Raw genomic sequence first — 23,151 nt, forward strand, 5'->3', positions numbered from 1 at the left:
CCATATTTACCCACAGAGCAACAGGTTTCAGCAGGAAGGTACTGTGATCAGATGTACATTTTGAAAAGATCACTTTGGCCAACAAAAAGTAGGTGATAAGTAAGCGAATGATACATTTGAGTCTGCAGTAAGGGAAATAGAGCAGGATAAAGGTGCCACCTAGTCCATCTGCCAAAAATGAGGCTGATTGTCCAGCTGGTTTAAGAGAGAGGGCTTGGAAATGCTATGCAGGACAGAGTGAATCCTTCACTTTTGTGAGTATAAATGATACTAAGGCAGAGCTTAACGGTGAGCCTGCCTAGTCGTTACAGCAGCCACAGCCAGGCTTTGTTGCCTCATCGACTGCTGATGGTCAGTGTTGGAAGTCTGCTGGTAGGTGCCATTCAGGCTCCAGCTCTTGCCGTCGAGTCAATTGTGACTCATAGCAACCCTGCAGGACAGAGTAGAACCATCCCATAGCGTTTCCAGGGAGGGGCTGATGGATTCAAACTGCCAACCTTCTGGTTAGCAACATGAGCCCTTAACCACTGGGCCACCAGGGCTCCATTCAGCCTCAAGCTACCTGTAAACAAATCCCCAATTCACATCTTCAGCCAAAAAGTCCAGGTCTATCTGGCTCACAGCCTGGGGCTCAGAACACCCTATTGCTCAAGAGTCGCTTCTTCGATCTGAGAGGCTGTTAATTTGCCTCAGTCCTGAGGTGAATGGCCAGCAAAATTGGTGCCTTGCTGAATAATTCTTCAGAGTGTATCCATTAAGAACATGCTGTTTATTGGAGTATCTCTCAATACATCAAGGGTAGGCATCTCAAAAGGAGGGAAAAAGCATCCAGGGTCACTATGAATTGGAATTGACAGCAACGGCCTTTTTTTTTTTAGGTATGGTAGCAGTGCTTCTCTGACTTGATGTGCTTATGGATCTCCTTGGCGTCCTGCAAAAGTGCAGATTCTGATTCAGTAGATCTGGGATGAGACTCAACTTGCCCTTCTAACTGTATGAGTTTTATATTGCTGCCATAACACGTTACTGAAAAACTTAATGGCTTAAAACAACACTCGTTCATTTTCTTAACAGCTTTGTAGGCCAGACATCTGGCAGTGTGGCCCAGCTGGTTCTCTGCCCCACATTTCACAAGGTCAAAATCAAGGTGTGGGCCAGGCTGTGTTCCTTGTGGAGGCTCTGGGGATGAATCCGCTCCAAGCTAATTCAGGTTGTTGGCATAATTCTGTTCTATGTGGTGATAGGACTGAAGTCCTTATTTCTTTGCAGGAAATTGGTTGATGGTTGTTCTCAGCTTCTAGAGGCTGCTACATTTTCTTTGTGTGTAGCTCCCTTTCTCTATCTTTAAAGCCAGCAACTGTAGGACAAGTCTTTCTCATGTCTCAAATCTCCCCGACCTTCCCTTCAGCCTCATGTCTCTTTCCCCTTCTTTTGCTGTATCTCTCTGACAGGCTCTAGTGCTGGTAAGGCCTCATTGATTACATTACACCCATTCAGATAATCCAGGATAGTCTCCCTAGTTTTTTTTTTTTAATTTTATTGTGTTTTTGGAGAAAGTTTACACAGCAAATTAAGTTCCCGTTTAACAATTTCTATACATATTGTTCAGCGACATTGATTACATTTTTCACAGCGGGTCCAGTTTTTCATTATTTCTGTTCCAGTTGTTCCATTTCCACTAATCTAGCTTCCCTGTTCCCCTTACTGTCTCATCTTTGCTTTAGGGTAAATGTTGACTGTTTGGTCTCATATGGATGACTTTTTTTAAAGGAGCACAGTACTCGTAGTGATATTGTTTATTTTATGAGCCAATCTGTTATTTAGCTGAAAGGTGACCTCCGGGAATGGTTTTAGTTCAAAGCTTAAAGGGTGTCTCAGGGCAATAGTCTCGGGGGTTCCTCTAGCCCCTACCAGTCCAGTAAGTCTAGCCTTTTTTTTTTAAAAGAATCTGAGTTTCATTTTACATTATTTTCCCATTCTATCTGGGACCATCTGTTGTGTCCCTGATCAGAATGGTTGTTAGGGGTAGTTGGGCACCATCTAGTTCTTCTCGTCTCAGAATAGATGAGGCCATGGTTCATGTAGGTTATCAGTCCTGTAGACTAGTTTCTTCTTTGAGTCTTTGGTTTCCAATAGTTTTATCTATAGTCTCCCTATTTTAAGGTCAGCTAATAAAAAAACATTTTCTGCCAGCTCAGTTCTAAGTCATGGGACTCCATGTGTGTCCCTGTACCACAGGGCTTTCAATACCTGATTTTTTTGGAAGTTGGTTGCCAGACTTTTCTTCTGAGGTACCTCTGAGTGGTCTTAAATTCCAACTTTTTGGTTAGCAACTGAGTGCGTTAACCATTTGCACCACCCAGGGACTCTGTGGTCAGTTGATAACAACCTTTAATTTCATCTTCAAAGTCTCTTCACAGCAATGCTTCCATTAGTGTTTGATTGAATAACCAGGGAATGGGACTTCTGGCGGGATATGGTTGGAATTCTGACCATGCTAACCAACTCCCAGCTCATGATGATGCCTATGTTGCTGGTCTACTACCCACACTTTGGTTGGTGACGTCCTAAAGCATTAGCTTTACTGAGTTTGTGGCAATGGTTTTGTGTGTGTTCTAGGTTCAGTGACAGCATTGTCAGGAAGTCTCATGCTATTTTCCCTTTACACTGAATAATGTAATATTGATAACAATAATAATGACTCCTGGTTTGGTCACACAGAGCAGTACGGGGTGAACATTGCCCTGTTCACAAGAGACAACATGGACCCTGAGCCTGACATCACTAGCTAAAATAGATCATCCTGATGCAAACTCCATGGTCATGGGCTGAAAGTTGTTTTGAAGGAATTCTTCCTTGGCTCTTGTATTTCTCCTCCTGGTTGCTGTTGTTGTGTTGTTAGGTGCTGGCGAGTCAGTTCCGACTCACAGCGACCCTATGTACCACAGAACGAAACGCTGCCCGGTCTTGCGCCATCCTTACCATTGTTATGCTTGAGCCCGTTGTTGCAACCACTGTGTCAGTCCATCTTGTTGAGGGTCTTCCTCTTTTCCGCTCACCCTGTACTTTACCAAGCATGATGTCCTTCTCCAGGTACTGATCCCTCCTGACAACATGCCAAAGTATGTAAGACGCAGTCTCACCATCCTTTTTGCTAAGGAGAATTCTGGTTGTACTTCCAAGACAGGTTTGTTTGTTCTCTTGGCAGTCCATGGTATGTTCAATATTCTTCGCCAACACCACAATTCAAAGGCATCAATTCTTCTTCAGTCTTCCTCATTCATTGCCCAGCTTTCACATGCATATGATGTGATTGAAAATACCACGGCTTGGGTCAGGCGCACCTTAGTCTTCAAGGTGATATCTTTGCTTTTCAACACTTTAAAGAGGTCCTTTGCAGCAGATTTGCCCAGTGCAATGCGTCTTTTGATTTCTTGACTGCTGCTTCCATGGCTGTTGATTATGGATCCAAGTAAAGTGAAATCCTTGACAACTTCAATCTTTTCTCCGTTTATCATGATGTTGCTCATTGGTCCAGTTGTGAGGATTTTTGTTTTCTTTATGTTGAGGTGTAATCCTTACTGAAGGCTGTGGTCTTTGATTTTCATCAGTAAGTGCCTCAAGTCCTCTTCACTTTCAGCAGGCAAGGTTGTGTCATCTGTATAATGCAGGTTGTTAATGAGTCTTCCTCCAATTCTGATGCCCTGTTCTTCTTCATATAGTCCAGCTTCTCAGATTATTTGCTCAGCATACAAATTGTCTAGGTATGGTGAAAGGATACAACCCTGACACACACCTGTCCTAACTTTAAATGATACAGTATCCCCTTGTTCTGTTTGACCAACTGCTTCTTGATCTATGAGCACAATTAAGTGTTCTGGAATTCCCATTCTTCGCAATGTTATTCATAATTTGTTGTGATCCACATAGTCAAATGCCTTTGCATAGTCAATAAAACACAGGTAAACATCTTTCTCGTATTCTCTGCTTTCAGCCAAGATCCATCTGACATCAACAATGATATCTCTGGTTCTGCATCCTCTTCTGAATCTGGCTTGAATTTTTGGCAGTTCCCTGTTGATGTACTGCTGTAACTGCTTTTGAATGATCTTCAGCAAAATTTTACTTGCGTGTGATGTTAACGATATTGTTTGATAATTTCTGCATTCTGTTGGATCACCTTTCTTTGGAATGGGCACAAATGTGGATCTTTTCTAGTCGCTTGGCCAGGTAGCTGTCTTCCCAATTTCCTGGCATGCACGAGTGAGCACTTGCAGTGCTGCATCATTTTTTGAAACACCTGAATTGATATTCTTTCAATTCCTGGAGCCTTGTTTTTTGCCAATGCCTTCAGTGCAGCTTGGACTTATTCCTTCAGTACCATCGGTTCCTGATCATATGCCACCTCTTGAAATGGTTGTAACATCAACTAATTCTTTTTGGTATAATGACTCTGTGTATTCCTTCCATCTTCTTTTGACGCTTCCTGCTTCATTTAATATTTTCCCCATGGAATCCTTCACTATTGCAACTCGAGGCTTGAATTTTTCTTCAGTTCTTTCGGCTTGAGAAACGCCGAGCATGTTCTTCCCTTTTGGTTTTCCATCTCCAGCTCTTTGCACATGTCATTCTAATACTTTACTTTGTCTTCTCAAGTTGCCCTTTGAAATCTTCTGTTCAGTTCTTTTACTTCATCAATTCTTCCTTTTGCTTTAGCTGCTCAACGCTTGAGAACAAGTTTCAGAGTCTCCTCTGACATCCATCTTGGTCTTTTCTTTCTTTCCTGTCTTTTTAATGACCTCTTGCTTTCTTCATGTATGATGTCCTTGATGTTATTCCACAACTCATCTGGTCTTTGGTCATTAGTGTTCAACAGGTCGAATCTATTATTGAGATGGTCTCTAAATTCAGGTGGGATGTACTCAAGGTAGTATTTTAGCTCTCGTGGACTTGCTCTGATTTTCTTCAGTTTCAACTTGATCTTCCATATGAGTAATTGATGGTCTGTTCCATAGTCGGCCCCTGGCCTTATCTGACTGATGATATTGAGCTTTTCCATCGTCTCTTCCAGCAGACGTAGTCAATTTGATTCCTGTGTTTTCCATCTGGTGAGGTGCATGTGTAGAGTTGCTGTCTATGTTGGTGAAAAAAGGTATTTGCAATGAAGAAGTCGTTGGTCTTGCAAAATTCTGTCACGTTATCTGCGGCATTGTTTCTGTCACCAAGGCCATATTTTCCAACTACCAGATCCTTCTTCTTTGTTTCCAACTTTCGCATTCCAATCACCAGTAATTATCAATGCATCCTGATTGCATGTTCGGTCAATTTCAGACTGCAGAGGCTGATAAAAATCTTAAAATCCTTCATCTTTGGCCTTAGTGGTTGGTGTGTAAATTTGAATAATAGTCATATTAATTGGTCTTCCTTGTAGGCATATGGATATTATTCTATCGATGACAGTGTTGTACTTCAGGATAGATCTTGAAATGTTCTTTTTGACGATGAATGTAACATCATTCCTCTTCAAATTGTCACTCCTGGCATAGTAGGCTACGTGATTGTCTGATTCAAAATGGCCAACACCAGTCCATTTCAGCTCACTCATGCCTAGGGTATCAATGTTTATGCGTTCCATTTCATTTTTGATGATTTCCAATTTTCCTAGGTTCATACTTCTTACATTCCAGGTTCCAATTATTAATGGATGTTTGCAGCTGTTTCTTTTCATTTTGAGTCATGCCACGTCAGCAGATGAAGGTCCTGAAAGCTTTACTCCAACCACGTCATTAAGGTCGACCTACTTTGCAGAGGTGGCTCTTCTCCAGTCGTCTTTTGAGTGCCTTCCAACCTGGGAGGCTCATCTTCTGGCACTATATCAGACAATGTTCTGCTGCTATTCATAAGGTTTTCACTGGCTAATTCTTTTCAGAAGTAGACTGCTGGGTCCTTCTTAGTCTGGAAACTCAGCTGAAATCTGTCCTCCTTGGGCAACCCTGCTGGTTTCTGAATACTGGTGGCATAGCTTCCAGAATCACAGCTACATGCAAGCCCCCACAGTATGACAAACGGACAGACCCTTGGGGGCTTGTGTGCCTCCTCCTGGAGGCTCAGAAAATCACATTTTCTGGGTTTAAATCAATTCCAGATCTTCTTCTTAGCACTGGGGTACCTTAGGCTTCTACCCCATCTGCTTTTTCATTTGTAAGAAGGGAATAAAATAGGGGTATTGAAATGAAATGACCCCTATAAAGCATTTAGCACAGTACTCAGCACATAGGAAGCACACCGTACATGGGGGCTGCTATTATTATTACCAAAAAACCCATTGCTGTTGAGTTGATTCTGACTCATGATGACCCCATGTGTTAGAGTAGACTGCTCCATAGGGTTTTCTTGGTTGTAATCTTTATGGAAGCAGATTGCGAGGCCTTTTGTCCATGGCACTGCTCGGTGGGTTCAGTCCACCACCGTTTAGGTTAGTAGTTGAGAGCAAACCATTTGTGCTACTGAGGTGTAGTGAATTACTTAACATGGCCCTTCTAGCCATAGCCTTTATGACTCCCACCAAATGGCTGGGTGCGACTATGCAAATAAGGTTCTTGTGGCCCACCAAGCGGATTGGATAGTTAGCTAATAATGCAAATAAATGTGTGTGGAACCCTGTGGGGGTGGGAACCATGAAATAAGGTGTATGGGGCCCTAATGAGGTGATTGGTCAGTTTTTCCAACCCCCTAGGCAGAGGGGACCTGGTTACCACCAAGAAGAGATGGGAGCAGAGCACATCACATCCTTTGAAGCCAGGACCCCTTCACTGAGACCCTCTTAGACCCAGAAGACAGAGAGAGCTATAACATAGGAGATGGCAAGACAGCAAGAAGCAGTGGCAGAGAAATGGTGGCAGCAGAGGCAGCAGAACCAGAAGACCATCAGGAGACACATGGTGAACTTCTTTGCCTGCCACAAGAGTGAAAAAGCTGACTACCTTTGGGCAAGAGCCTTGCTGGTGGAGCCTTTGGGCACTTTTGGGCAGAGCAACGGTTTCCGATCTATGGAAGGTGGCCGTGGGGTGCCTTCAGGCACTTACTGGTGAGGCTAAAGAGCTTTGTAACATTTTCCCAAGCAGGGTAGAGGCTGGGCAGAGGGACTGGGGGCCAGAGAGAGGCCTGTCTGCTGGTATGACTGAGAAAAGGCTGTCCTGATGGAAGAACTGTATTCTGAATTGTAACCTGTCGCTTCCCTAAAAACCCTATAACTGAGTAGGGTCTGTGAGTTCTATGTGGCTATGGCAAGAAATTATCAAACCAGCGGAGCAGTAGAGAGTGCTGTGGGATGGATGACTAATGTCAGAATTGCTAAAAAGTTTGGAAGGTGGAGGTGTGTTTGACCTCTGCCTCATAGGAATCAGCCTTGGGCTGTTGATCTTGATTCCCTGTCCTCCTTTTATTATTATTAAGGAGTTATTGTTGGTGCTGTTAGGGAAGCTGAGCTGTTAGCATATCACTTTCCTTCCTTTTGCTCTTCTCTGGTAATGACAGCTTAGAGGGGAAGGGGCTTTCTCTTTTCTGAGGAGGAAAGCAAGGCTCTGAGCAGGCTCCTGTCCCCAAGTCCAGTCTTGTAAACAGGCATCACCTAATTTGTTGCTGTGGCCATGGACCTCACAGTGACAAGAGGCTGTGGGCTGCCTGCTCTTGTGTACTCACCTGAAAGCTGAACTCTGCTTGGTGCCCTGTCCTTTCATTAAGCTGGCTCAGCATAGCCATCAGTCCTCTGGGAACTGAAGCACATACAGCCTCCTCAGCATTCTGTCTGAATGAATTGCTTCCTTAATATGTTGGCAGGAGGCCAAGAGTTGACTTGATGGGGTCCTTGGGCAAGTCAGTTAGCCTCTCTGAACACAGAACTGATGACTCTGATGACAAGATGGGGGAGGAAGGGCAACAGCCCCACTGAAGGTCTTTTACAAATTGACCCCAACTGGTTTTCCCATCTCCTCCCTCCAGCCTCTTGCCACACCCACCCCATGCCTCAGCCTCTGTGCCCCTCTTAGTCCACAAGCCTTTTGATAGCTTTGTGTCTTTGTTCAGGATGTTCTTTCTTGGAGTACCTTGCTTTTATATTCTAGCCTTCTTTGACTTACAAATTCCTGCTTATCCTTCAAGATTCGGGTCAAATGTCACTTCTCTCTGAAGTCATTCTATTCACTCATTCCACAAATACTTATTAAGCAAGGCACTGTGCTAGACGTATAAGATGCAGCTGTGAATAAGACAGATGAGGTCCCAGCTCTCATGGAGCTGACATTCTAATGGGAGAGACCAACAGTAGACAAGTAAGTGAACAATATAATGTCATGTTGTGATAATGGCTATGAAAGACTTAAAAGAAGAGTGGGCAGGTATGCATGGAGGGAGCTTCTTTCTAAGGAAGTTGTTTTTGAACAAAGACCTGTAGGATGAGAGGGAGCCAGCCATGTGAAGACCATGGATCTTGAACCTGAACAAGCTTGTTTTGTTTGCAGAGTAAAAAGAAAGTTGCTATGGCTAGAACATGATGAGCAAGGGAAAGGGTGGCATGAGATGAGGTGAGAACGAGGCCGTAGTAAGGAGTTTAGATTTTATTGAGTGAATAAGAAGGGAGTGACAATATCTGATTTTATATTTACAGTAGCTGTGGAGAATGGGTGGGGATGGAAAGAAAAGAGAACAGAAAGAAGAAAAGAGGAGAGAAGAAAGAGAAGCAGAGAGTCTAGTTCGGAGGCTCCTGCAGCAGTACATTTTGGAGAAAATGGTGGTTTGGCCCAGTGTTACAGCTGTGGAGTGGGGAGAAATAGACCATTTTGAGATATATTTGGAGGTAGAGTTAACTGGACTTTGTTGATGGATTGGATATGGGGGAGAAAAAAAGGAGGAAGAACCCTCGGTTTGTGGTTTGAGTGATTAGGTGGTTGGATTATAATGCCTTTTACTGAGATGGGAGAGATTTCTTGGTAGCGATGGTTAGGGAGTTGGGGAATCTTAAGTTTATTTTGGACACATTAATTTTGAGATGATTATTAGACATCTGAAAGGAAATGTCAATTAGCTTCATGGATTTACAGGTGTGAATCTTGAGGAAGAGGTCAAGAATAAAGATTATCCATCTATCTAGTAATCAACATACAGATGGTATTTAAAGCCATGAGACTGGATAAGATCACCTTGAATAAAGTGTAGGGAGCAAAGAGAAGATGTTAGGATCCAGGAAGTGATCTGTACACCAACTAGCAGAGTGAACTAATTGTTCCTCCCTTTGTTTTTGTAGGGCTATGTTAAGACCCTCCATAAATCCTAGATCACCCTACATTTTAAGATACCACATCATATCCAACATATTAAAATTCACCTTCATCCTACATTAAATTTAGTTGTATGTAATTCCTTAAGAGTTGAGTTGCAATTGATTAGCTTGACATGCTGCATTTTGTAGATATTTCATTAAACAGGATATCATTTGATTTTGGTCTTTGAAGTTTTATTTCTGCATTTTAGAGCCAACTCTATTTTTAGTGGTTCAAGCTATTTTTGAGTGCACTTGAAAAGCTTGTAGTGCAAGGGCATGGGACTTTTAACAATTGGCGAAGTGGGCTCACTCCTCTGGACTGCCAATATTTTCTTAATGCCCCTTTTAAGGCACTTAAATAGCTTCATATTATAACCATGTGTTTTTGTGTATTTAGACTATAAGCTTGAAGAGGCCAAAAAAGACCTCAGAGGTTGGTGTATAATAGGGAATTAGTAAAGTTTATTTATGGAAGCAATTAATTCGAGCTTACAGGAGAAAGAGGCAAGTCCAGGGATATACGGTGCTTTCTCTCTTCACTTGGGAAAAGGTTCTGACCCTTTGCTTTGCAATGTATGTAATGTGAATTTGTTTTTCTCTGGCAATGCTAAAAAGAAGGCAGTGTTATACAGAAGGCTGAAGCTGTGGGCTTCAGTTCCAGCCGCACCCCTTAGACCAGAGACCAGACCAGTTGCTGTCGAGCCGATTCCAGCTCGTAGTGACCCTATAGGACAGAGTAGAACTGCCCCATAGGGTTTCCAAGGAGTGCCTGGTGGATTCAACTGCCAACCTTTTGGTTAGCAGCCGAACTCTTTACCACTAAGCTACCAGGGTTTCCTGATTTCTATAGGCCTCTAATGCTTCATCTATATAATCAGGATATTAGTACTTGCCTCATCCACCTCATGGGGTTATTGTGTGGACCAAATTAAATACAACCATTTTGGTAAAAACTCTGTCAAACTTAAAATACTGTGTTCTTAAAAAAAATTAAAGAATGGTTACAATTTAGGCCTCAAAGAATGTGTCCCGAATTTTCTAGCAAGTGGGGATGCAAAACATCTGTGGCCACTTGATACATAGTCCTGAAAAAGTAATAGTTGTCCCCAAACAAGGACACTTTAGAGAGAACTTGTAGGAAAAATCTTCAGGGATAACTCAGTGAAAACTGTCTTACATGTCCCTTGGCGGTAGAGAATGGGAGACAGCTGCAGACTGGCCTGCTGAAACGTAATGGTTCCGCATAACTGCATCCTTTTGCCCAAGAACTGACTGGGGCCAGATCTTTACCTCTTGTGATGATTACAGGGATTACAGTCTTCATTTCTGGGTGTCAAGTAGCTCTAATGAACTACAGTGAAATTAAGTCCATCTTGGCTATGACCTGCTAAATTTGTCAATGGCTGTAAAGTACTCTGCCGAGAGCTCCAGATTTTATGGGTTTGCAACAAAAATAACATATTTGGAAATAGATGTTGACCAGAGAAGTGAAGCAGGTTTATGGTTTCTGTCAGATACACATATTGAATTTGGGGCCCAGGGCCCAGCTCAGGCCAGGTGAGGTCAAACTGCAGCTGGCCTTTGTTTCCCCTTTGCCATTTAGTATTACAGTAGAAGCATTGAACTGGGCAGGCCATAGTTTAGAATCGTCTCCATACGCTATTTCCATTTTTCATGCTGCCTGTCTGCCATCACTTTCTTTGAGTGAGGCTGAATGATAATATGAAAGTAGTTAAGAATGCAAGTCTATTTTATGCTTTAGGAGCATGACATTCTCTTTACATGAGGAGGATAAGGTGCTATAAATTTCTATACCCGGATATACCTAAGGTGTTGGTTACTCTGAGAAGCTTAAATCACGAAATTGTTACTAAACCAATACCCTCCCCTCTGGACCAAGTTCTTAGTTTGCAAGCGCCTCAAAATGAAGGGTAGATGTAGAGTGGAAAACAATGAATCTGACAGAAGCTATTAGCAGCATATTAAGACTGATACTGAGGTGGAAAGTAAGTTTTTCTCTTGTAAGCAAATTCTGATCAATTTGTAGATGGATACTGATTGATTAGCAATGTCTTCCATAGGTGTCTGCCTTAGCTGTCCTTCCAGAACTGATTCTAGCTTAACCTGTTGCAGGAAACTTGCCCCAACCAGTCCAATCCAAAGGAATCTCAGTGTATTCTGAACACACTGGGTGTGTGTCCCGTTCATTTGATATTTACAAGCCATTACGTATTGTTAACTGCCTTACTATTATTTTCTTATTATTCTGAATCTACCACTTACAAGATACGTAAACTCAGTCAATTTATTTCAAGTCTGTGCACCTCAGTTTTTTGTTTGTAAATGGAGGATAAGTGTACATCTGGGCTAGGTTCTTTTAAGAATTAAAAGATGATATATTTACATCATCATGTATATGCTGCATATTCCCACATTGTGCAGCACACAGTAGGTGGTCAATAAGATTAGTTTCTTCCCATCCCAATCGGGGGGCTTCAGCACAGTAGAGGCTCTCTCTTACATCTTTTATACCTCTAGATCTTTAAAACTAGTCGTTCAATTTGTTTGTTGGTTTTTCTTTTTTCTCATTTTGTTACAAAAAGGCAGGGCATTGAATCTTCAAGGCTAATGATTACATCTTACGTAAGGTTCAAAGAGTCAAAGACCTATATACTCCATGGCTGTTTTTGCTAACTATTCAGTCCCACTCTTTGCCATGTACTGGAGATTTATTTTGAACAAAGTCATCTTCTAAGCATCCACAAATATAGCCATTGTCAGTTTCATACAAGTTGTCAGCAAACTGAACCATGCCACCTTCTCCTTTACCAATTTGGATGCTTCCTGCCTCATTCTCCACCCTGTGGACCCCATCCCCCCACACCCACTGGTAGATGCGTAGTGCTTCATGCCCATTGGAAGCACAAGGGAAACACTGGACCCAGATGGTCCATGGGATGGGAACTAGCATTCATACAATTGGAGAAAAACTACACCAAGTTTTTAAAATATTTTTCAAAACCTGCTTTGTAAAAACAAGATATAATATACATTCATGACCAAATTTAACCTGTTCTCTTCTTATATTGTTCTGTTTCTCTTTCCTTTTCACTTCAGACCTCTGCCTACCCTTTCTTTTTTGACTTTATTTAGATGCTTCGTTCACCTCCACCCTTTCCTTTTTGTTCACAGATTCGATGCAAAAACAGAGAACAGTTTCTCATTACCTCGCACCCTTTCAGAGATGTTTACACATGGGTATGAACAGATCAAATAAACAGGAACTTAGGTTAATTTAATAGAAAAAATAAAATGTGGAATAACATTGATTTTGGCCAGTATCAATTACAACCATTCTACTATATTTTACAAAAAAACAACTGAACATTTTACACATGTACAGTATTTTTCAGTAAAAGTGGATTTGGATTTAACAATGGAGCACTAATCAAAAATAAAAAGACAAAAGAACACAGAAGATAAGACTTTTGTCTCTAGAAGGTTAGAGCATTTGTTAAGTCTCCAAACTTTGTACTATCCATTACATATATCTCATTATGAATATATATATTTATACATAATATATAACATTAACTTAAACTTTGAAAGCATTATGTTCTAGTTAATAATGTTATGTAGATAAATGAGGCAGTATAACACTAGTAGTTGAACCAGTATTTCTGTGACATGAGCCTGCGGGGTCAATGGGAAATGGAATGCACGCGGGTGGACCCCAACGGATTTGGCTGTCATGTGGATTGTTATTTAAGAACACAGACATCATTTTGATCTTTCCTACCATAATAACCTTGTGCCTCAAATATTATGGGCTGGTTCAATTAAATGGACTCCTTGGCAGATATATCTGGTGTATGCCATCTGCTTGACCTCGCTTTAGGCTTGTGCTTACACTTATCCACAGGACTGTGCTTTAAATGTAAGACTCTATATTCTGTGCCCAGGATTAACTCACTTTCTTCATGTTAGAAGGGCCTGCAGTGTTATAAAGAGGAAAATTATTCAGTAAAATCAGTTACTAACCTAGTTACTTATGAATCATATGACTTACTGTCACTATAATGCTTTAAGAGGGCCATTAGACTTATTATTCATCTTGGTTTGGAAGAAAGTCAACTTTGATGTCTGGGGATGATTTTTCAAGGTAGGCTTTTGACTAACTTGCTGCTTGGATGGGGGACCTTAGCATCCACTTCCCAGCTCCTTCCCAGGATAATTTATCTTAATATCACTCCTCTCCTCAGCTGTGAAAGCCAGTGACACTTTGGAAGTGAGGCTCTGAGAAGCATAAAGCCTGCAAGAGAGCTGGTCACTCCCAAAGCAAATGAGGTCATCAGTGGAGCTCTGATATGAGAAATGAAGAAACTTGATGTTGGTTGATATTCCTCGAAGCAGCAAAACTCAGAATTGGTAAAAATATCTATCAGGCTTGCTTATTTTTGACCGTGGATTCAAAACAGTTTTCTTGTATTTCTATCTGCTAGTTTCCATGATGGATTTAGGGAGTCATAGAAAACCAGAACAGATATTTCAAAGAAAACAACACTCAATAGACAGGTGTTTTGTAGCATGGTTATAGAGGAACAGAGAAGTGGGAAAATAACAGAACCAGGAGGGTACAATCATGCTGCCCATATTCTATTTCCAGTTTTATTTTCTTCAAATGACAAGATGAAAAAAACGTCTAATAAGCACCATTGAAAACATTGCCCGGCCAAATGGGGCACGGGCTTAAATATTATTTAAATAAATTCCATTTATTAAAAAATACAGGACCTTTTAGAAACATTTGACTCCAGGAAGAAACTTCCTGCATCATATCCAAAATGCTTCCTACCACCACAAATGAAATTTTTGATGGCCTTTAAAAAATGCTATGGGGATAATGGCTAGATAGCACCAAGAGATTGTGCAGGGTCCATGAAGTTAACACTCTGGATTTCAGGGGACCTGGCTCGGTCTAGCTCTTTTATGTATTTCTGCATTCTTTCCATCACCAATCTGACTATATACAGTGATCCAATCAGACTAGCTGTGTGTAAAATAACCCGATCTACAGTGGAAAAGCCAGTAGCAGCAAGTCTATCCGATGAAACCAGTGGAGCAGACTTATCAAGTGAGAATAATGCAAAAATCAGCACGCAATGCATGAAGTAAATTAAGTGTGGAAAGTATCAATGCTCAACTGTGAAGTACTAAGACAAACGACACTGAACACAACTCTGTGGGATGTTCTTAATGCCCTCAGATCCAGTTTCCTGACATTTCCGCCAAAGGTGGACACAAGTATGAAAAATGACTGGTTTAAGAACTTTCTCTTTCATTTTGATCTATGTACGCTCTTGTGATGTTTTTTGAAAGGTATTTTTATACGTCTCAAAGGGGGAATAAGCAAGTAAATGCAGAAGGAAAAAAAAAAATGGACCTTCAAAACCAGGGCAGGAAATCAAATCACTACTTTAACGTCAAATTTTGGCATCAAATGCTTTGGTCATACAATACTGTCTCTGTGGTTCTGGCTGTTTAGTGCTAAACACCCAGTTATAAAAGGTAGGCTTGTTGTAGGTTTATTATTTTTTTTCTCCATTTAAGTTCTGACAAAACAGTTCACCATCTCCCTGCACAAACTTGAGAGAGAGAGAGAAAAAGAGAGCAAAAAAGAGAGAGGTGGCTTGCTTTTTTTTTTTTTTTGCTTGCTTTTTTTTTTTTCTTTTTAATAATAATATGGAGTAATCTATAAGTCTACAGGAACAAAGAAATCTAGGATGGCTGCTCAGCCTTGGAATGTACATGTTTTGCAGCAGAGTTGTTGAAGAACCTTCCGTTGGCACAGATTGTTCTTTTTCACTAGCATACAGAAGCCTCCTTCAGCCCAGGACTCTTCCGTGGCTTTTCCAGGAAGTCAGCAAGACAGAGGGAGAGTTGAGGATGAGAGCAGCATGATGTGTACACACGGGAGAAGGTTTTGATTGGTCAGAGAGGCAGATTGGGGGGTTGGAAGAGATCATTGAGGAGCAGTCAACAAGGAAGAAATTTGGTCCACCCAAAGTGATTTCAGTCAACAGCATTGTTTTTCAAGGAGAGATATTTGCGTCCAACAGGAAATGTGATTGGTATCCATTTACGAAGGAAGAAAAAAAAAAAAAAAGGATTAGAAAAAGAATAAATTAGAAACCAACAATAATATACGCAAGAAGTTTTTCTCTTCAGAATTACCTACGGCACAGAGTGTATAGTCACTGATACCATATTTCATCGCATCTAAGACACTGTGGATTTAAGATGCTCCCTTATTTTAAGTCCTACAAAGAAAAATGCTTATTAAACCATATATTCTTATCCCTTAGAATTTTCATTTTCTGCTTGAAAGTATTTGTTACATATAACATGCTGTTTGGCTTCTGTGTTTACACAAGAACTCTTCCTTTGAATATTGATCCATAATTTAATTTTTTTTGAAGCTATTGTGAATTGCAGTTCAATTCAACACATTCAGTAGTAACTATGTGCCTGACTGTTGAATAGGCAGCACGGGGACTAAACCTCATTCACTTCCAGGCAATGACAACTCCGTCACATCAACCTGCTGGACAAAAGCACTTGGAAAATGCCAGGAATAACATGACGCACTGGACTTCAGAGATGTTGTAATGTAAAAATGTGTGTGTCTTAGAATCTCTGAAATATGATAGCAGAGAGAGAACAAAAAAGTACATCCTTAAATGTAATTTACCATGTGATTTGAGAAGTCTGTTGAGCCACTGACAATCTCATTTTTTAAGAAATCTGAAAATTGACTCATCACAAATTATGATTCTTCATTTTCCACTTTTGCCCACAGTCTTGACACTCTGTTTTCACCAAAGTGCCATTTGGCATAACTTCACCCATGCTTACCATGGTTTAGGAAAAATAATTAAAGCATCACAAACTTTGAAATGTCCAGTGCATGTGCTGTGGGTAGAATTTCAAAGTAACACTAGATTTCCTGGGTCAAACACTTTCAAAACGTTTTTAGTTTTCAGGAAGCTGACTAAAGAAAATTCTGGTCATATTCAGATATAGAGGAACCATGTTTTTAATTGAGGGTAAGGAGGCACTTGCTGATAACTAAAAATGATACTTACATGGTTGCTGGGGTACTAGTCCACTCCTCTCACCCCAGTATGTGAAGTTAGCCAAGAAACCCTCAAACATGCAGAGCCTGAGTGGGTCTGACTTATCCCTCCCAGACCAATCATACATCAGGAAAGCTAGATGCAAAGTCACCTATGATGCTCCGTGGAAACAAGACCATAGATAGTGTTTGATCAGTACATTCAACGTGCCCAGCTCTTTATGCTGCCTTTTTGTGATTCCTAATAGGGAGCTGGGTGGTGTAGTGGTTAGGAGTTTGGTTGCTAACCAAAAGGCTGGCAGTTTGAATCCACCAGGCACTCCTTGAAAATCCTGTGTGCCCCCGTTCTACTCTGTCCCACAGAGTTGCTAGGAGTCGGAATTTGATTTGACAGCAATGAGTTTTAACAGGGAATTGCAGAATAACCATATGAGGTCAATACTATTACTCTCATTTAGTAAGGTCCAGGGACGCTTATAATTTGATCGAAGTTTGGAGCTCAGATGTGAACGTGAGCAGTCTGGCTCCAGAGTCTACACTCTCCCATCCTCAGCACTGCTCTACCACTAATAGGTGGTAGAATAAGATTTCTGGAAGACGAAATATTCAAAGGAGGGGAAAGAATAAACCCAGGGGAATGATCGTATCAAGTTAGACTGTTCCAAATGCTTACTTTCTTTTTATTTTTTCTATTTTCACAAGGATCCAAAGATAGTTAGAATAACCACGGTTCAAGATAATTTCTTTCTGCACCATTGAGATGTATTGTCTACATAAATTTAGTTACAAATTTGAGGGCCCCTCAGCATAAATTATATAGGCGGTTAGGAGTCAAAGTGCACAAAATGTTAGGACTAGAATAATTTACATTCACTCGTTTTACAGATGGGTAAACTGAGGCTAGAAGTGAGGTGACTTGTCATTTGCCAAGTTGTTGAGGGGATGGGATAGTGTAATGGTTCTCAAAACTGACTACATATTAGAAATACTTGGGGAGGTTCTAAGTATATCCACGCTCAGGTTGCACCCCAGACCATTCAATCAGAATGGGGCCCTGGCATGTTTTCACGAACCACTGGTGCAAAGGAAAGAAACGTGGACCAACATTTAGAAAATTTAAGTTTTATAATTGGTTCTATCAAATTGTATCATTAAGTCTATGAAGCTAGGCTTAACGAGAGATTCAGATACAACTTGATATTATTTACTTTGCCATGCCAGTCCGTAAACTAATAGATTCATTAAGACACGTCGAGGCACCAATGTTTTATGATAAATTATCTTCATTCTCTTGGTTTCATGATTTAACTTCTATCAGTAACCCATTAAGTATTACTAAGTAATTATGTATGTTCTATTTATAAGTCAGAAAAAGGGAAGACTCATCTATTCCATCATTTCAATGCTTTCACTTGCTGAATGGTGGTGAATTACAATTGAGAATATTAAAAATCACATATTAAAAATTCTCAAGAATCTTCCAAAGGTAATAATCTTAAACATGAACAAAGCTTTGTGACATAGATGTCCACAATCATGTTACCTAAAAAAATCAAAAATATAAACAATCCAAATAGTGATAAAAAAAACCTATTTTTTAGTTAAAAAAAAAACAAATAATGGTAAAAAACTATGGTATCTCCACATGATGGGATATTATGCTGTTATTAAAAGTGGAAATTTCTTAAGACTGTAATATTCATGTCTAATGCTTGTTGCAAAAAGCAGGATACAAAACTCAGTGTACACGGTATTTTAAAAATGTGATAAAAAATACGCATGGAAAAAGACTGAAAAGAAATATGGCAAAAATTAACCGTGGCACTCTTGGCCAGTAGGATTATAGGTGATTTTTTTTATTCTTGTAATTAAAAAAAAAAATACCATTGAGGGGATAACTTCAAGATAAATGAATGCCAACTAGATACTGGCCATGTCCTATCTGATGCATGCCTGATGGTTTCTTTAAGTGGAAATATATTAGACAGCAGAATAGAAAGATCACATTTTGTTGAGATCAAAATGAGCAGTTGTACTCACCATCCTTGCAGATTGCTCCCATTTGACACATTCCCAAGTCTAAGAGGTACCCACTAGGGCAGCTTGTACAATTCTTGAACCCTGGACCATTGCAGGTCAAGCAGCTGGCATCACATCTATGAGAACAATGTACAATTGATTATCCTTTCTCACATCAAGCACAGCAGAAGGCGTGTTTGCGATCAATGTCTTATACTTAATTCTCCCTTAGACGATGACACACAAGTCTTTTCTGATGGTAAGTGATAGGTTTGACAACATTAAAGAAAATCCAGCTGGTGGCAATTGTGATTTTTAAAGGGGACATAGCAGGTATTTGACACAGAAATATTACCTTCAAGATTTTTAAAATACTCCTCAGATGATAAAAAATACCAAAGATAAGTTGGGTTAAAGTCACAGGCCGGTGTCTGTTTGTAAACGTTTAGACCTGATTTTATGATTAAAAATTCTAAGTTTTCCAGTTTGGCAGTTCCACAAAAAGTTAAACACAGAATTTTTTTTTACGTGTACATCAGTGTTCATTGCAGCACTATTCACAACAGCCGAAAGGTGGAAACAGCCTAAATGCTCATAAACTGATGAATGGAATATTACTGAGCCAGAAAGAGAAATGAAGTCCTGATACATGGACGAATTTTGAAAATATTCTGCTGAGTAAAGTAAGTCAGTTACAAAAGGACAAATATTATATGATCCTACTTATATGAAATATCTGGAGCCCTGGTGGTGCAGTTGTTAAGAGTTCTGCTGCTAACCAAAAGGTTGGCAGTTTGAATCCACCAGCTGCTCCTTGGAAACCCTAAGTGGCAGTCTACCCTGTCCTGTAGGTTTGCTATGAGTTGGGAATGACTTGACAACAATGGGTTTGGTTTGATTTGTCATATGAAATATCTAGAATAGGCAAATGTATAGACGTTACAGTTTATTAGTGGTTACTTGGGGCAGGAAGAAGGGGCAAAGGAGGAGTCATTGTCCAGGAAGCAATGAGTGTCTGTTGATGGTGATGGAAAATTTGGCAACGGATAAAGGTCATGGTGGCACAACATGATTAATGTAATCAATATCAATGAACTAAACCAAAAAACCAAACCCACTGCTTCTCGAGTCGATTCTGACTCATAGTGACCCTATAGGCAGAGTAGAACTGCCCCATAGAGTTTCCAAGGAGTGCCTGGTGGATTTGAACTGCTGACCTCTTGGTTACTAGCTGCTGCACTTAACCACTACGCCACCAGGGTTTCCATCAGTGAACTGTATACGTAAAAAATTTGAATTAGCGAATGGGCTATGTATATTTTTGTGTGGAAAAATTCTAGGTTTCCAAATTATTTATGAAGGCAGTCATATAAGGAACTAGGAATCAAATGCTAGGACCGGAAGGGCAGACCCACTTACTTTTTGCAGGATTTGTATCCATTCTCTGAAGGGTAGTCAAAGTAGTAGCTGATACTGCAGCTCTGCACACATCTCCCGTCCTCCATGAAGTAGCCCTCAGTGCAGTTAATGCACCCATCAGCTCCTGCCCCTTCAAAGCAAGACAAACACAGGAAACAGAAACAAAGCTTCAACAAACCAAAACCAAACCAAACCCGCTGCCACTGAGTTGATTCTGACTCAAAACATCAGTAAAAACCTGCTGGTGTGGAGTCGATTTCGACTCATAGCAACCCAACAGAACGGAGTAGAACTGCCCCATAGGGTTTCCAAGGAGCACTTGGTGGATTCAAACTGCTGACCTTTTGGTTAGCAGCCATAGCTCTTAACCACTGCTCCAGCAGGGTTTCCAAAACTTCAATAGAGGTTGCATATGGGCTGTTTCTTTAATAGTTTGTGAAGATAGCAGTCATGTGTTATGATTTTAAGAGTTGTAATTTAATATTTATGCTTTTTCTTACTTCCTTTGGAAAAAAAAAAAAAAACTCCCATGTTAAACCGAACCCATACGCCAAAAAAAATCAAATCTCTTCGGAAAGAGGAGGAGATACCATTGGGATATTTAAATTTCTCAACAGGCTACTGTTGATTGTTTGACTGTCAATGAGAATACAGATATAGTGTCATGATGATTGAAAGAGGAATATGCTTCTCAGAGATTTCTCCAACATTTAATTAAAAAAAAATCAAGTGGGTTGCTTAAGTGATGAGTAAAAACAGATAAACAAAAGCAAAACCAGAGCCAGAAGAATAAAGGAAAAGACTTGGGGGAGCAGGGTGGGGGTGGTACCAGCGCAGGTGGCACAGAAGCGGTGGCAGGGTTGACAGTCCTGGCCATCGAAGTACCATCCGTCCTCACAGGTGACAGAACACCGGGATCCCTGCAAGCTGGAGGAAATAGAAACAAAGCTTTACAGACTGCTGTGATCCAGGCAAAGACGTAACGACTCTCCAAACTCCATATGCAACAAATATAGCTTCTCTGAAGGCCAGGGGATCAGGCAAAGCTTCAAGGCAAGGGAAACATTCCTTGTACCCTCTTTTTCCTTCTAGATTCCTATCATGCTTCTGTGCCTACACTGATGCCTGAAGCATGAACATGTGCTGGGAGGCTTTGGGGACAGTCTTCTTATCTTTATTTAGATTGGCTGACATGCTTTAATTTTGGTCAACATCTTCCAGCCCTGAGACTTTTACAGGTATTTTATTGACAAGACAATCACATTACCTAACAATCCAGAATACTCCCTAATACCCAGACCTACTACATAATTATGTTTAATGTTATTTTGTAATTATAAATGCAGTAGCAATAGGTGGTAAGATGAATTCCAATCAAATAAAAGCATACAATTATCCTTGCCTGATCCAAGCCCAAATTCCCAGAAGTAGCCTTCTTTCATCTTTTCGGTATTTTTTTATTTTAGTTTTTCTATTGGTTACCATCTAAACATCTTTTTGGTATTTTTTTATTTTAGTTTTTCTATTGGTTACCATCTAAACAACAAACTCTAATATACTTCTGCCTATATTTCTTAATATAGTAATGCTAAACACTCTAGTGAGGAATTTAGCAAAATTACTTGCCTATCCTGCTACTTCCTCAAACATCTCAACTTTTCTTAGTTACATTATTTTGTTTTTGTAGTAGTTACGTGGCATCCTGGTGGTACAGTGGTTAAGAGAGAAGCTGCAAACCAGAAGGTTGGCAGTTTGAATCCACCAGCCGCTCCCTGAGAAACCCTATGGGCAGTTCTACTCTGTCCTACAGGGCTGCTGAGTTGGAATTGACTCACGGCCACGGGTTTGGTTTTTGGTTTCGTAGTTATGTAGGATATTAAATAATTAATTTAAATTTATCTTTCTCTATCAAGCATTACTAGACATCATTAATGAGCTGCCTGAATGTTGGATGAAGAATGTATATTTTCCCCTCCCTTCTCTTGATTTCTGTTAGCTACAGTATTTTTTCATAATTTCCAAATTAAAAAAATTATAGATTAAAAACAAATAAATACTTTTTATAACATTTGATATATAAATATTATCCACTGCATAACTGAACAGTGTAATTGGAATTACAGAGAAGGAAACAATCTTATGTCACCAAGTCAATGATGCTCGAACATGTGTATATAATCAACAAGGTCAAACGATTTCAATTTTCTTAAAACCCCTATATTGCTCCAATTCATATTTCTGACTTTGTTTCCTATGTGGAACACACTAATTTTGAAGAGTAAAATGTATTTTTCCTTATCCTTATTAAAGAAATTTGCAAAGCATAAAAATAAGGTAGATGAGAAAAACCTCCCAAACAGTTTAATCCATTTCCTTTCAGTATTTTTAAACATAGATTTTTTTATCCCCCTTTTTTTTTTTTAGTCACTATTTAAAAATTTACTGGTCTCTTGAGAAAAATGGTCAACCCTAGAAGTCCACAGAAAAATGCAAGGAGCCTCAAGGAGACTGAGGACTGTACTGAAATTGTACTTCATTCATGACCTTCTGACTGACCAGAGAGGGCTGTTTCAAAAGCCAATAAAAGAAAATCTCCTCCTTTTCTATAGGAATGGATTAAAAAAAAAAAGGACATTGCACCAAATGGCACCCTTTTGTGGCGGGAAACAGGACCCCTGAAAAACTCATCAGAGTTTTTAAAAAGCCGTCTCGTTTTTCTAATAAAGGATAGTACTTCTGAGGTCTGCATCTGGTCAGCAGGAGACAGAGGTTGCCCTGTGTGAGTAAGGAATGAGCTAAGTGTCATGCGCAGCAGAGGGCGGTTGCTGTGAACTTGGAGCTTCTGCTGCTTCCAAAATAATGGTAAACATAAGGCAAACGGACCTGGTACCAGGAGCGCCTGCTGAGAATGCTTACGTTCCTTCTGTCCGTCCTGCGCTCTCCAACATAGAGGCCTCTGTCGCACACACGTGGCAACTGAGCACTTGAAGGGTGGATAGTGTGGCCAAGGAACTGAATTTTCAATTTTATTTACTTTTAACTAATTTAAATCTAAATTTAAAAAATGGGTACTTGATTCATTTACTGGCAAAATGTAAGTCTGGAATAACTTGGCTGAGCAAATCTACCTTTTTGAGTAAATTTTATGAAATCTAAATACAGATCAAGTATTTCTTATAAAAAAATTCCTGTCTGAATTAAGATGTCCTTTAAAGTTATCATACATACCAGGTTTCAAAGACTTAGTATGAGAACAAAA

General features: G+C 40.2%; 1 protein-coding gene across 2 annotated transcripts in view; it reads right to left on the reverse strand.

Annotated features, from left to right (window-relative positions):
• The window catches only part of PCSK5 (proprotein convertase subtilisin/kexin type 5), a 492,211-nt gene that overhangs the window by 139,059 nt on the left and 330,001 nt on the right, over positions 1 to 23,151 (reverse strand). Inside the window, exons 18-21 of one of the 2 annotated variants that reach the window (XM_064291216.1) lie at positions 20,722 to 20,819; positions 19,893 to 20,022; positions 18,495 to 18,610; positions 12,384 to 15,226 (exon numbers count right to left, since the gene is read on the reverse strand). In XM_064291216.1, the coding sequence (XP_064147286.1) occupies positions 15,111 to 15,226; positions 18,495 to 18,610; positions 19,893 to 20,022; positions 20,722 to 20,819 (460 nt within the window). In that variant the 3' untranslated portion in view covers positions 12,384 to 15,110. Of the gene's footprint in view, positions 1 to 12,383; positions 15,227 to 18,494; positions 18,611 to 19,892; positions 20,023 to 20,721; positions 20,820 to 23,151 lie in introns of those variants that run through there. The other variant, XM_064291217.1, reaches the window with a different exon arrangement.

This window comes from Loxodonta africana, chromosome 9 (assembly GCF_030014295.1).
Source record: "Loxodonta africana isolate mLoxAfr1 chromosome 9, mLoxAfr1.hap2, whole genome shotgun sequence".
Classification (NCBI taxonomy): Eukaryota; Metazoa; Chordata; class Mammalia; order Proboscidea; family Elephantidae; genus Loxodonta; species Loxodonta africana.